A 12,545-nucleotide genomic window follows, 5' to 3' on the forward strand; every position below is an offset into this window, starting at 1 on the left:
ACGTGAAATTCTCTTAATAGAATATTACACTGTACATATTCTAAAAAATAATTTTAAAATGCAAAATAAATGGAAAAATCAAAAATTTCTTTTTTTAAATATTATTTTCGGAACTTGAATTAACTAAAAAAATAAAAAATAAAATAAAATTAATAAAAAAATACGTCTCACGGTCTCACAAAATTAGGTCGTTTCACATGAACCTAACCCTATATATATATATATATATATATATATATATATATATATATATATATATATATATATATATATATATATATATGGTATGTTGCAGTGCGGTTTGAACCGCGGTTTGGTAACTATAAACCGCAAACCACACCGCATAGTGCGGTTTATAAAAACTACAAACTGCAAACCGTGCCACGAGCGTCCAAAACAGCAATATACGGTGCGGTGTGGTGCGGTGCGGACGGTTTATGCGGTTTGTTGCACACCCCTAGTTAAAACCATAAGGTTTCTAGCCCAACGATATCACACACTGGCCTCCTTTCTCGAGGTCGAGGGTTTAAGTAGTGTTTAAGTAGTGGTAGACTTGCCAGGGTAACACATTGGAAAATTTTGCATCATGCTAGAAATTTTCTCAAAAAAATCTCACTTTTTCCAAAAAATTTGAGCATTACAGTCAATCAATGAGTCAAAGTGTTGTTTGGGACATAGATGGATGACCTCTAAAAGATTTGATCATCTCTAACAGTAATAAGCGATTTAGGTAGTATTTTTTTTTAAAATAATAAGTCTTTAAATAAATGGTTACCATTTTAAATGCTCTTAGAAACACAAAATATGAAACTAAACCTTATTTAAATTGGATTGGGCTGCCTACAAATCCAATTTCGGCATAGTTGTATTTCTACTTTTTGCTAGCATCTAGCTAGGACTGTTCATTATTTGGATAAAACCGAATTGTCAAATTTGACAATTTGGATCGGACTATTTGGTTCGGATATTCGGATTTTTGGATTGAGTTTTAGCAAAACCGAATTATTATTTTGGATTTCGGATTGGTTTTGGTTTTTAAAATAAAAACCGAATAGTCCAAAAAAACCGAATTGCAATTTATTATTTTGTTCTTTTTAATATATATCTTTAATAATTTATAAATTTACTAAATTATTCTTTTAGTATATCAAAAATTTTCATCTATTATAATACTTTAATATGTACTTATAAAAAAAATTGTCTATAAAGTAGTAAACTATAATATATTTTTCTTGATAGTTATTTATAAGTTTTAGTTCACAACTAATTAAACAATATCTTTTAGTTTATATTATAGAGTAAGTTAATATTAAAGTTATATATTTGTTGAAATATCTTGATTCTTGAAAACCGAATTGTAAAAAACGATCCAACCGAATTATAATTTGGTTGGATCGGATCGGATTTGAATTTAGTTTGGACTATTTGGATCTACGTTTTGAAAATCGAAATTAATTTGGATTCACTTGATCGGATCGGATTAAACCAATCCATCCAAACGAACACCCCTACATCTAGCTATGCTAAAGAAAATTTTGCCATTTAAATTATCAGCATTCAACATGGAATTCTGTTTTGTTTCAAAACTTTGATAGATGTATAAATCTTGAAAGATTGCCATTTGATTTCAGCCTCGTTATGTTCCCAACTGTTGTCTACAGCAAAAGCCTTCTTCTTGAGATGACACAAACATAGAAGTAATTAGTGCTCTGAGTGCCTCGTTCGCCTTGCCTTCTTCGGGGGAACTTGGAGCACTCTGTAATTTAACAACTCATGAATACAACATTTCATGCATAAAATCAATTTGTAGATGTGATTGTTACCTCCAAACATATCCTAAAACCTAGGCGGTATTTCTCAGGTACAAGAGATTCAACTGATGCAGAACCACATTTTTGCACAATATTTTCAAAAATTTCATTCACCTGTAATTGTAAAAACATGAGTACATGCATACATATATATATATATATATATATATATATATATATATATATATATATATATATATATATATATATATATATATATATATACGTCGTGTGTATCTATCTATAATTTAACACATACATTTGCTTTGAAATCATGTTGAGGTGATCTGCTTGTTTCCTTGCCTTCTTCCAGGGAAGTTGTACAAATCTGTAATTTAACAACTCGTGAATACAACAACATTTTATGCATAAAATCAAATGGTGATGTGATTCATTTGTTACCTCAAACACATTCCTAAAATCACCACGTTCCAGCAGCAAAATCTCCGGAAGGTCACTCACCTGTAACATGATAATAATCATGAGTATGTCATACATAGATACATCATGTGAGTGAATCCATAATTTAACACATACAAATGACCAAGATTGAAGTCCATTCAGAATATCACATAGGACCATCTTCAGTTCTGCCACTTCAAGGCTCAAAACCAGCATCTTTAGAAACCATAAAACAGCCTGACAACCATATATAAACTAAATTAGATTGATCAATAGTAGAAACTCTAAAGCTAAGATAAGAAATAGTACTTACTTCTGCAACTTGTATGTCTTCTTCCCTATCCAGCAACTCAAGGATTTCTGGCACAAGATCGGGCTTCAATTCGCAGATTTTTGAGTCGTTGGATAACATAATAGACAATGCAAGGATTGCACCACTTGTAATGCAAGGAGAAAACCCAAAGAGATACCCCATCATCTGAAAAGTTGAAAATATGAATAAAAGAATGTTTTCATTTCAGAAACTAAGAAAGAAAGTCTAATATATATATATATATATATATATATATATATATATATATATATATATATATATATATATATATATATATATATATTGAGTGGTAAGAATACCTTACCATGGTGATGAATTTATAATAAGTTTCTGGTTTGGATTGCATGATGGAACTTGTATCTAGAAGAATGTCATGTGCCACTTCTCTCCTATCCTCCTTGTCCTGTAGATCAAAAGTAGATTATATTATACAACTAGGTTACTATTTAATCATACAATTGATAATTAATACAAAATAAATAAGCCATTTTTAACCAAAATATGTGTATAAAGTACACTGCACAATAATCCAACCAAACATGTTAAGAGACACATACATGCAAAACAGAAACATGGCAATGTTTTTTAACCAAAATATGTGTAAAAAGTACAATGAAAGTTTCCATCAAGTTTATCTTTCAGTTACACATAAAAAGTATAAAAATCATAATAAGTAGGTTTGCAAATTTATGTTATTTTAGGGTAGAAAGGAAAAAAAGTGACTGTAAATATACTTTATAAAATCCTATAACTAACAGATTAGAAGTCACTTAATATTCCTATCAATTAAAGCAGTGTACTTTGAAAGTACACTGTTATTTTAGGGTATAAAGGAAAAAGTCACTAAATTTTGTTTTATAAAATCCTAAAGTAACAGATTAGAAGTTGGTTAACATTATTGTCAACTATAGCAATGTACATTGCTATTTTAGGGTAGATAGGATAAAAAGTCATATATTAGAAAGGAAAAATGGGGGTAAACCTGCATCTGTTGAAGATGAAAAGGATTCAGGAAAAACAAATTAACAGATTAGAAGTCACTTAGGATTTATTAAGTATGCTATATGTTTATTAACTTTGTGGTAGTCAACAAAATGCAGTTTAGGAAAATAAATTTGCATCAGGTTATGTGGTATGTGTATGATAACATAATAAGCTCATAATAATTTTTTTGAAGGGCCCACTTTGTGCAATCAAAACACTCAAAAATATATATAAGTTTGTCAATTCAATTTTATAAGTTTTTCTTACTGTTTCTTTTCAACTAAAGATTGACCACTGTAAATTATAGCAATGTACTTTCAAAGTACATTGCTATTTTTTTAGATAGAAAAGATTAAAGTCAATAAAAAACCAAAATATAATGTTGCACAGTTTGGATAGAACAGAGATAGATTATAAGAACAAACAACTTAATGAAATGAATAAAGGTAGATCTTACATCTTTTAGTGTCACAATGATTTCATTGAGCACCCAAACGCCATACTTGTTCTCTCCATCACAAGTTCTCTACAGAAGAAATTCATTAGCAAACAAAACTATTAGAGGCAATTTGACATGATATATAAATAAATCACACTAAAAGAGAATATAACCTCGAATGAGTGAAATAGCAAGGTCTTTAAGCACAAAAACCTCCATCTAAATGAAATTATATCGACAGGGGACTTCAAATCACGTAACAAATCCACAAGTTGCTCGAATCTTGAAGACATGAACTCAAAAGATTCCTGAATATTTAAAGCAAAAACAAAAATGAGACATATTATCTAAAAGAATAAGTAGTAATGGTGTGGTCCTTACCAAAAGTATGTAAAGATTGGCATACGCTTCCTCATCATCTTCCTACATAAAAATAAGGGTATATAAGGTTTGATAGTATGATTCTAAAAATGCTAAAAACATAAAAAACAAACAAACCTTCAAACAATCCCCTATACAGCAGTATATAAAATCTATTGGATCCATTCCAACATCAGCAACAATTGCTGATGCTAGTTCATGTATCAGACCTATGTTGGCATTTTTCTGATCAGAAACATCCGGCTTCACTCTTTCAAGAGATGAAATAAAAATTGCCTTTGATGTTGGGAATTCAGCGATATTTGCTAAGCATCCAATTGTTTCCTGTGAATGTGTATTATATATATATATATATATATATATATATATATATATATATATATATATGAAGTCAGAAACCAGGGAGTAAATAAATAAAATTTGGTGAATTTACGAAATTATGATAATGACCTTTAGAAAAGAACGTTTCTCAGGCGACACCTGAAAGAAAACATTGGTAAAAGCCTTCAATAATGCCTCTGACCATGATGCCATAACCTTGATGTTTCTCTCTGCGTTTTCTTTTTCAATTCCCATATCTATAACTCCGGAACTTCCAGGGAAACTCAAACTTAAGCTCATGTTTTGCTTCACAAGACACTACAGAAAAGGGAAAAAAATAGTTAAAAAGAAGCATCTAGAATAAAAATATAAATTAGAATTATTTATTACCTGCAGTGCAATAGCAATGCTCTCAAGCATAGAGGCATTTTCTTTGATGTTTGGAATTAAAATCTCAGCCAAGGACCCAAAACTTTCCTCCAAATCATGCGGATAGCGACAAAAAGAAGGTAGTAATTCCCAACAAGTACGTGAAAGGGACTGCATCTGCTTTCTTTTTACTGCCATCTTTTTACCTTGAAAAAAAAAACTTATGTCATTATAAAATCCAAAACCGTTATACACAGTTTGAGGGGGTAGCACTACCCTACCTCTTTTACACGCTTTTCTGAAGGATTCAGATAGAGGCACTATAGTTCTGATGAAAAACCGCACATGTGAATATATGACATACTCCTTATAGATAGGTAACAACCAAGTATTTGAGCAAGTCTGCTCATTTGCATCAAACGAGAGAGGATACAATGTGTGTATTTTATCGGGGCCCATAACCATTACGGCAGACCCGATACACTGCTCAAACTGTAAATATCAAATATCAATATTATGTTAAAAAAAACAAAACATAAATGTCAATGATAAACAACTTACATGTTTTACATCACAAGTAGATGCATCTGACATAAAACCAACAGTCTTCATAAAAATCCTGTCCATGTAGATAAAAGAGTCTAACCCTACATATCACAAATATAACACAAAGATTAGTAACAAGTGCTTAATGACGCATACAACTAAGCTAGTAAACGGCCATACCAAGATGGAGAAATAAAGCAGAGATGACACTCAAAGAATGTTCATTTGGATAGGTCCTCAGAACTTCTAAAAGTGAATCACATAAGCATCTCACTAGATTTGATTGCTCAGATTCAGCATTAAGTTCCACTTCACTGAAAAGTACACGGGAAAACATTTCTTTTAAGATATTTGAAGCCCTTGCAGCAGTAGCCTCACATATCAAAAGACCTAAAAGCACATTCAAAATAATATAATCAGATAACTAATCATATCGTTATCCTGACCTATATAGATCTATTTCCCTAACAAACTTGTCTAACTAACAGAATTATTCCCTTCCACGTGGCTTGGTCCTCCTTTTGTAAACTATCAGACTCGACAACTTGTTCCTTATCATATTCATAGCTTGATTTTAGCTTAATATATCTATCATTGTAATTAGAAAGCATAAACTTCTGTAAATAGCATTGGCATTTAGCAAACTAAATAAGGAATTAACAAAATTACAATTGGCATTATTCCCATAATAAATATAGTGATGTGACAATTAAATGAAAATGGAAAACACCATAAATTGACAAGTAGCAAAAATAATTCTAAAATTCTCAGATAATGACGTGTCAAATTCAATGAGAATGTGCCATTTGTCAAAAATGATCTTTATTTACTAGGGTAGATTAGGGTAGATGTCTACCTGTTATAGACTGAATGAGTATGGAATAATCACTTTTCCATTTGTCTGAAATCTTCACGGTCTTTACAAATGTAAGTTCGGATTCAGATTCAATGAGAGCAAGTATCTCCTCCATTACATCTAAAACATACAATGTTGAAAACTTGGCAGTCATACACTTTTGTAATTCTAGTATGACTTCCTGCATGTCTTCTGGTTTTGTTAAAAAAGGAATGAAACGTTTCAACAGATCTAACATGTGAAGAGCCTTCAAGTGTTCACATTTTGATCCTTCATCATCTTTAGATCCATCTGCTTTCTCAACTGCCAAGATATAGTTTCTAAATGTATCTAACACCAATTTGGTTGCACTTTCTTTGATAATAGAATTTTGGAAACACTTGAAGACCTTCAAAACACAATGTTCAGCACATTTTCTAACCTGCACATTTGGCATTAAACAATCTACTATTATAAATATTGATTATTGTCACAAATTCACAATATAGGAAAGAGACAATATACCTTTTCATTTTTGTTATCTACTGCATACTTGATAAACGTCTGGAAACTTAATTTCACAATATCCCAATCTCCTAAATCACAAATCTCCAGCAATACCCTCAAACACTCCATAAATCTTAAAACCCGCAAACTCACAAACTCAACCTCCAAACATTTAACCACAATCTCGACAGCCTCAGCCGCCTTAGACATGGATATAGACTTCTCAGGAACCATAGTCAACACAAATGTCAAAAACGAAGACATTCCAGACATTGCATCAGCATTAAAGGTTGAATTAGAGAGGGTATGAGAATATGAGGAATCATAGAGGGCGTCAATGATGTTAACGAAGTAATTGAGCGGAGTGACGGGCAAAGATTTAGATTTTATCATACATTGGGTATAGGCAGCAGCTGCGTAGAGCTGGCGGTGATGAGGTGAGCGGGATTTCTTGTAACGGTCGGCAATATGTTCAAGAATATCAGATTCGCCGGTTAATGAGGTAGTGGATTGCTCCATGAATGAATTCTTGTGGCCGTCGTTTTTTCTTAGGGCTGTTTGTCAAGATCTGAAAAATTAAGAGGAAACAAATATTTGACATTGAATGTTGAGATATAAATGACAACAAACTTGCAACCTACTTTTCAAAGTATGTTGCAACCTACAAATCCAAATTCAACAAGGAAACAAATAAACACTTTAATCATTTATATAGAAACTCCATATCAAATCCATCACCAACTTTTCAAAGTATGTTGCTAGAATCGATAATTTATCAAAATCTCCAATTGTTATCACTTGTATAAACTACAATATTAACCAACCAAATTACCCTTCTGTATTATTTTTTAGTGAATTCAAATACTTGTTTATATAAAAACCGAAACAATTTCTTAAATAATTATTAAAAAAACCTAAACATCATATAAAATCCAAATTGAACATACATCAAAATGAACACAAATCCAAATAAAACATAAATATTTTCAAATCCTAAAAATTATATTGAAATCCAAATAAACCCTACAAGCACATCAGCACATATGATATGAGCTGTGATTTTAGAAAAAAAAAATAAGCATCAGATCAGATTTTCGTGTCCATACATTACCAAATCAGATTTCAACATTAATACATCAAGAAAAGATATTTCAGGAAAAAAATGACCAAAACAGCCCTGATATTGCATTTGCCATCTCTACTCAAAGGATATGTAATCAAAATTCCTCAATTCCAAATTGAAATCATCAATCTTTATGTCAATTTAGTGTCACTTTAAATAAAAACATGCTTCCTGAAAACAATTTGAGTAAAACAGAACAGAGGAGCAATTTGTGTGAACGACACATTTGACAATGGAGATTTCAGCAAAAAAATAACCAAATGCCAGCAACAATTACAGATTCATTATCGATTTCAGCAAGAAAACATTGATTTCACCCGGAAATCGTCGATTTCATCGTATTTGGGGAGAGAGAAAAAAGGAAAAAATAAAAAACGATACATACGTGAAGCCGACCTCTGATGTGCGACAGTGGCGACGTATGCTTGGGAGGCTGGCACCGAAGGTATGGGAGGGTGGCGCCGGAGATCCGAAGGGCAGCGATGGCAGCGGCTGACGGAGGTGGAGCCTATGGCGGCAAAAGATTGCAGGTAATCGGAGTGTGTTGGGAGGGAAGAGGGGTCGGTCGTATGAAATAGAAAAGAGAAGAGGGAAGTCGCGTAGGGCAAAATAGGAAGACACGCCTCTTTTTCTTTTCAGATGGTAACAAAACGGTCTCAATCTTACGGATCTACCAAAGTGGTATTAAAATGCAAACAAACCCAAGTTTGAATCCATACTGGAATATTATCTAGACTAATGGCCATGTTTATTATGAGATGAATGATCTTAACTATGACTACATCTCATGTTGAATCCACGCATCTAACTTTACATTTAGGACTTCGCAATCTAGCATTGCACTTACAATTCCCAAAGTCCCAACAAAGAGTCTTACATCATCTAACAAAATTAGTTAAGGTAACTAACTAAGGGGTTGTTTGATAGTTGCTAACTGGATTATAGCTGACTGGGTTAGAAGTTCTGATTAAGTTAACTTCTGATTGAAACTTATTGTTTGATTCTACATCTTACTGACCGTGCTAAATGACTGTATTACCCTCAAACAATATTTTTATAATAATTCCTTTATAATTTACCATTTAATTAATAACATTACATTTTTTCTATAAAACATTCAACATGAGTAAAAAAAATAAAAAAATTAAAGATATATAATTTTTGTATGGACTATTGGCTTGATATACACATGCAATTTTATAATTAATCGAATGATTTCACCACAACAATTTTGCAGATCTGTACATAAATGATAATTTCATCCATTTTAGAATAACAAAAACACAACTATTCTATCACATATATATACAATGAGAATACGTATGTAATTGTGCAAATATGTAATTTAGAAAAAGTAAAAGTATAATGACGATAAAGTATTCAAACCACTAAAATATATATTAGACGGTTGAAAACCTTAGTGGACCAATAATTAATACCACATTCTAAAAAAGTCTTTGCTTTGATGCACAAGAGAATTACATGGACAAAAATAACAAAAAGTAAATAAATCAAAAGCAAAAAACATGAAGGGAATCACTCCTTGTCTGGGATCAACACAACCGAACCCGTTGGTTTTCAACTCTCAAGAGCAATGTGAGATTGGGTTGCTTGAGACAAAGGATACTTGTGATTAACATGAACCTTTAATACTCCCTTTTTAGCATTAGAATACAAGGCTTCAACAACTATAAGCAGATCTCGACTCAATTACCTGCGATGTATCCGACTCTAAAGCATGACATGCCTGAATGCAAAAATCAAAATGGTTTCAGATTTTACTAAGGATTACATAGCCTAAATATGACATAAAGAGGCAGTAATGATCCCATAGTACATGAATATCAAAATTGGCCATAAGTTATGCAAAGACTTAATTGGAAATTATCTGTACAATGCACTCAACTAACCAATTGGAATATATTTGCACAATACCGACTTTGAAATTATCTATACAATTCATCCAACTCATCAATACATCAATACTCTTGAGTATTCTTTGTTCAACTAGTCTTTTACTTCACAATAGGCAAGAAGTCAAAATCTTATACAAATTTCATGAATCTCGAATAATGCAAAGTTTATGAAACCATTTACTAAAATATGTGATGTTAATAGAAAAGAAGCATACCAAGAAGAATGTATATGAGAAATAACTAAAAAGGAAAGCAACCCTCTTGATATTCGACCTCCATTGATAGTACTTGTTCATGGATATATGTCATATTTCAGAAAATAATAATAATAATAATAATAATAATAAGATAAATTGATTTCATGTCCGATTTCAGATCATACAAGTGCAGCAAGATGCTAATTTCATATATGATTTCTTGTCAGATTTCATAGTCATATAATTTAAAAAAAAAAAAAAAAAAAACTAAAAAAAAAGAACGCAACTTACTATCGAGATGTAGAGGCTGGAAATCTGGCGATGATGAAGAGCATATAGAGCAAGCTGAAAAAAGAGGACGATGGAGGGTAGAGGCTTGGCAATTTTCCCTTTGAGCGATGAGAGACAGAGCAAGAGGATGGAGCAAAATGGAGGCGCGTTTTTTTCTAAGGGTTAGAAGCCGGATAAAGCATTAAATCTTCCGGTCAGCCTCTTCCTGACCGAATCAATATATTGGACCAGGTCAGATATAATTTTCCCTTTATCAAACAGGCTGACTGGACTGAGTCGGTCAAAAGAACTGACCAGACCCAGTCAGTTGTATATCAAAAACGCCCATAATTTCCCCTTTATCAAACAGGCTGACTGGACTGAGTCAGTCAAAAGAACTGACCAGACCTAGTCAGTTGTATATCAAACAGGCCCTAACTAATCACTTAACCAAACCATGGTTCTCACCAAACAAATATCTTAACTATGGTAACTAATAAACAAGAGACTAACGGAAACAGACGACACTAACGACTATTACATCAGGATCATGGAACACAATCTGCTTCTATACAACAAAAGACCCACGATACTTTCCACCAGAAATACATATGAAATATGGATTACAATGATACGTTTTTTGTAAATAAAAAATTCTAACATGATGTGGTAATGTACATAGGATTATGAGGCAACATGAAATACCCCTGTAAGAAGTGATACTGATGTCCCAAGTAAAATGAGCATAGAATCCCTTTGAGCAATGCCAATGGAGAGCTTAATGGAAGAATTCAGGGAAAATCATTCATTTGAAGGAAAGGATTCCAAGATTTTTCCTGCTACTACTACACGCCCACCATTGGCACAAATCAATTGAAAATTCCTATTTTTTCATGTACAAAATCTTGTTGTTTCTGTATATGATCAAAATATATCCCTGCTTGGGATTTAATGGGTTTTATATTAAAATCAAAGGTGGTAAGAAAATCCAGGAAAACTATGATGTAATTTAGGGATTTTTGTTGATTTGGGAAGAATATGTACTTCATTTTTTCTTATATTGTAATGTTATGGGGAAGAATGTGGTAATGTTTACTATTGGATACATTTCTTATATCACGATTAATGTTTATGTTTGGTGTTTTAAAGATATGTACTATGTATGTATCTATACACTCATTGTTTCAAAATCATGTTTTGAGTGACAAGCAAATAGCCAAATAGATGATTTCTGGAAATGTTAAGATGTGATTGTAATTTAATTTTTACAATAAAATTTTCATTTTTAAACCAGGATAAACATCCAAAATCCAATTTGAAAACATAATATGTAAACCATTGTTTCAAAATGATCATAAGGTTAAAAGATGTTAATTAGAAAAAGCAACGCAAGTAAATAACAATAAAACATCGATGAGAATGTATAGCCACGCTGCACCCTTTCTTCAAACGATCTGAAAAATATTAAACTTAATAATGCAAGCATAAAGCATAGTGAGTTCTCTAGTATACAACATATTTCACCATACATACAATGCATACAAGCAAAAACTCTCGATTCAAAAGCCGATCCACCATCATCCCCATCCAAAATACAATTAACATACATAACAAAGATTGGCACCTTGCCATCAAATCATGCTGACTCTCAAACATCAATTATCACTGACTCTCAGCCGTCATACCTTCATCGACTCTTAGTCGACATACAACCATCGGCTCTCAATCAAGCCATAAATATACCGAGCCTATTACTAATACTGACGATTGCCTTGAAAATTCGTACTCATACGTAGTCGAGAAATAAGATAGACAATCGAACTGATAATCCTACCTGAGAACAACAAACAAGAACCATGCATAAATCCATATTAACAGTTCTCAACTATGAATTTTAAACTACATATCACCCTTATGGCATTCGCTCAGCGATCGACCAATACTACTAATAACTCAACCAAACATGACACAAGTAGGAATGGAAAAAAAATCCCCATATCCGATGGGGAACCCGAAACCCTCACTCGCACCCGCTTTGACCGGGGAATCCCCAAGTTGACCTGGGGAGGATGGGAATGGGTAATCCCTAAATTAAAAAGCGGGGATGAGG

The 12,545-nt window shown here is 32.3% G+C and overlaps 1 protein-coding gene across 2 annotated transcripts; it reads right to left on the reverse strand.

Moving 5' to 3' along the window:
* Positions 1-1,521: 1,521 nt before the first annotated feature.
* Positions 1,522-8,674, reverse strand: LOC128129335 (putative ribosomal RNA-processing protein 12). Of its 2 annotated transcripts, none has more exons than XM_052767930.1 (19): positions 8,449-8,674; positions 6,948-7,497; positions 6,444-6,864; positions 5,768-5,977; positions 5,603-5,688; positions 5,323-5,533; positions 5,063-5,247; positions 4,802-4,990; positions 4,469-4,675; positions 4,352-4,393; positions 4,144-4,278; positions 3,989-4,057; positions 2,852-2,950; positions 2,527-2,691; positions 2,349-2,450; positions 2,214-2,273; positions 2,071-2,139; positions 1,824-1,925; positions 1,522-1,756 (listed from the first exon to the last, which is right to left on the reverse strand). In XM_052767930.1, the coding sequence occupies exons 2-19, from the start codon at positions 7,446-7,448 to the stop codon at positions 1,637-1,639; spliced, it is 2,973 nt and encodes a 990-aa protein (XP_052623890.1). In that variant the 5' UTR covers positions 7,449-7,497; positions 8,449-8,674; the 3' UTR covers positions 1,522-1,636. The 2 variants fall into 2 exon arrangements, with proteins under 2 accessions (XP_052623890.1, XP_052623889.1); XM_052767929.1 differs by having other exon boundaries at positions 8,438-8,674.
* Positions 8,675-12,545: the final 3,871 nt, after the last annotated feature.

This window comes from Lactuca sativa, chromosome 9 (genome assembly GCF_002870075.4).
Source record: "Lactuca sativa cultivar Salinas chromosome 9, Lsat_Salinas_v11, whole genome shotgun sequence".
NCBI lineage: Eukaryota > Viridiplantae > Streptophyta > Magnoliopsida > Asterales > Asteraceae > Lactuca > Lactuca sativa.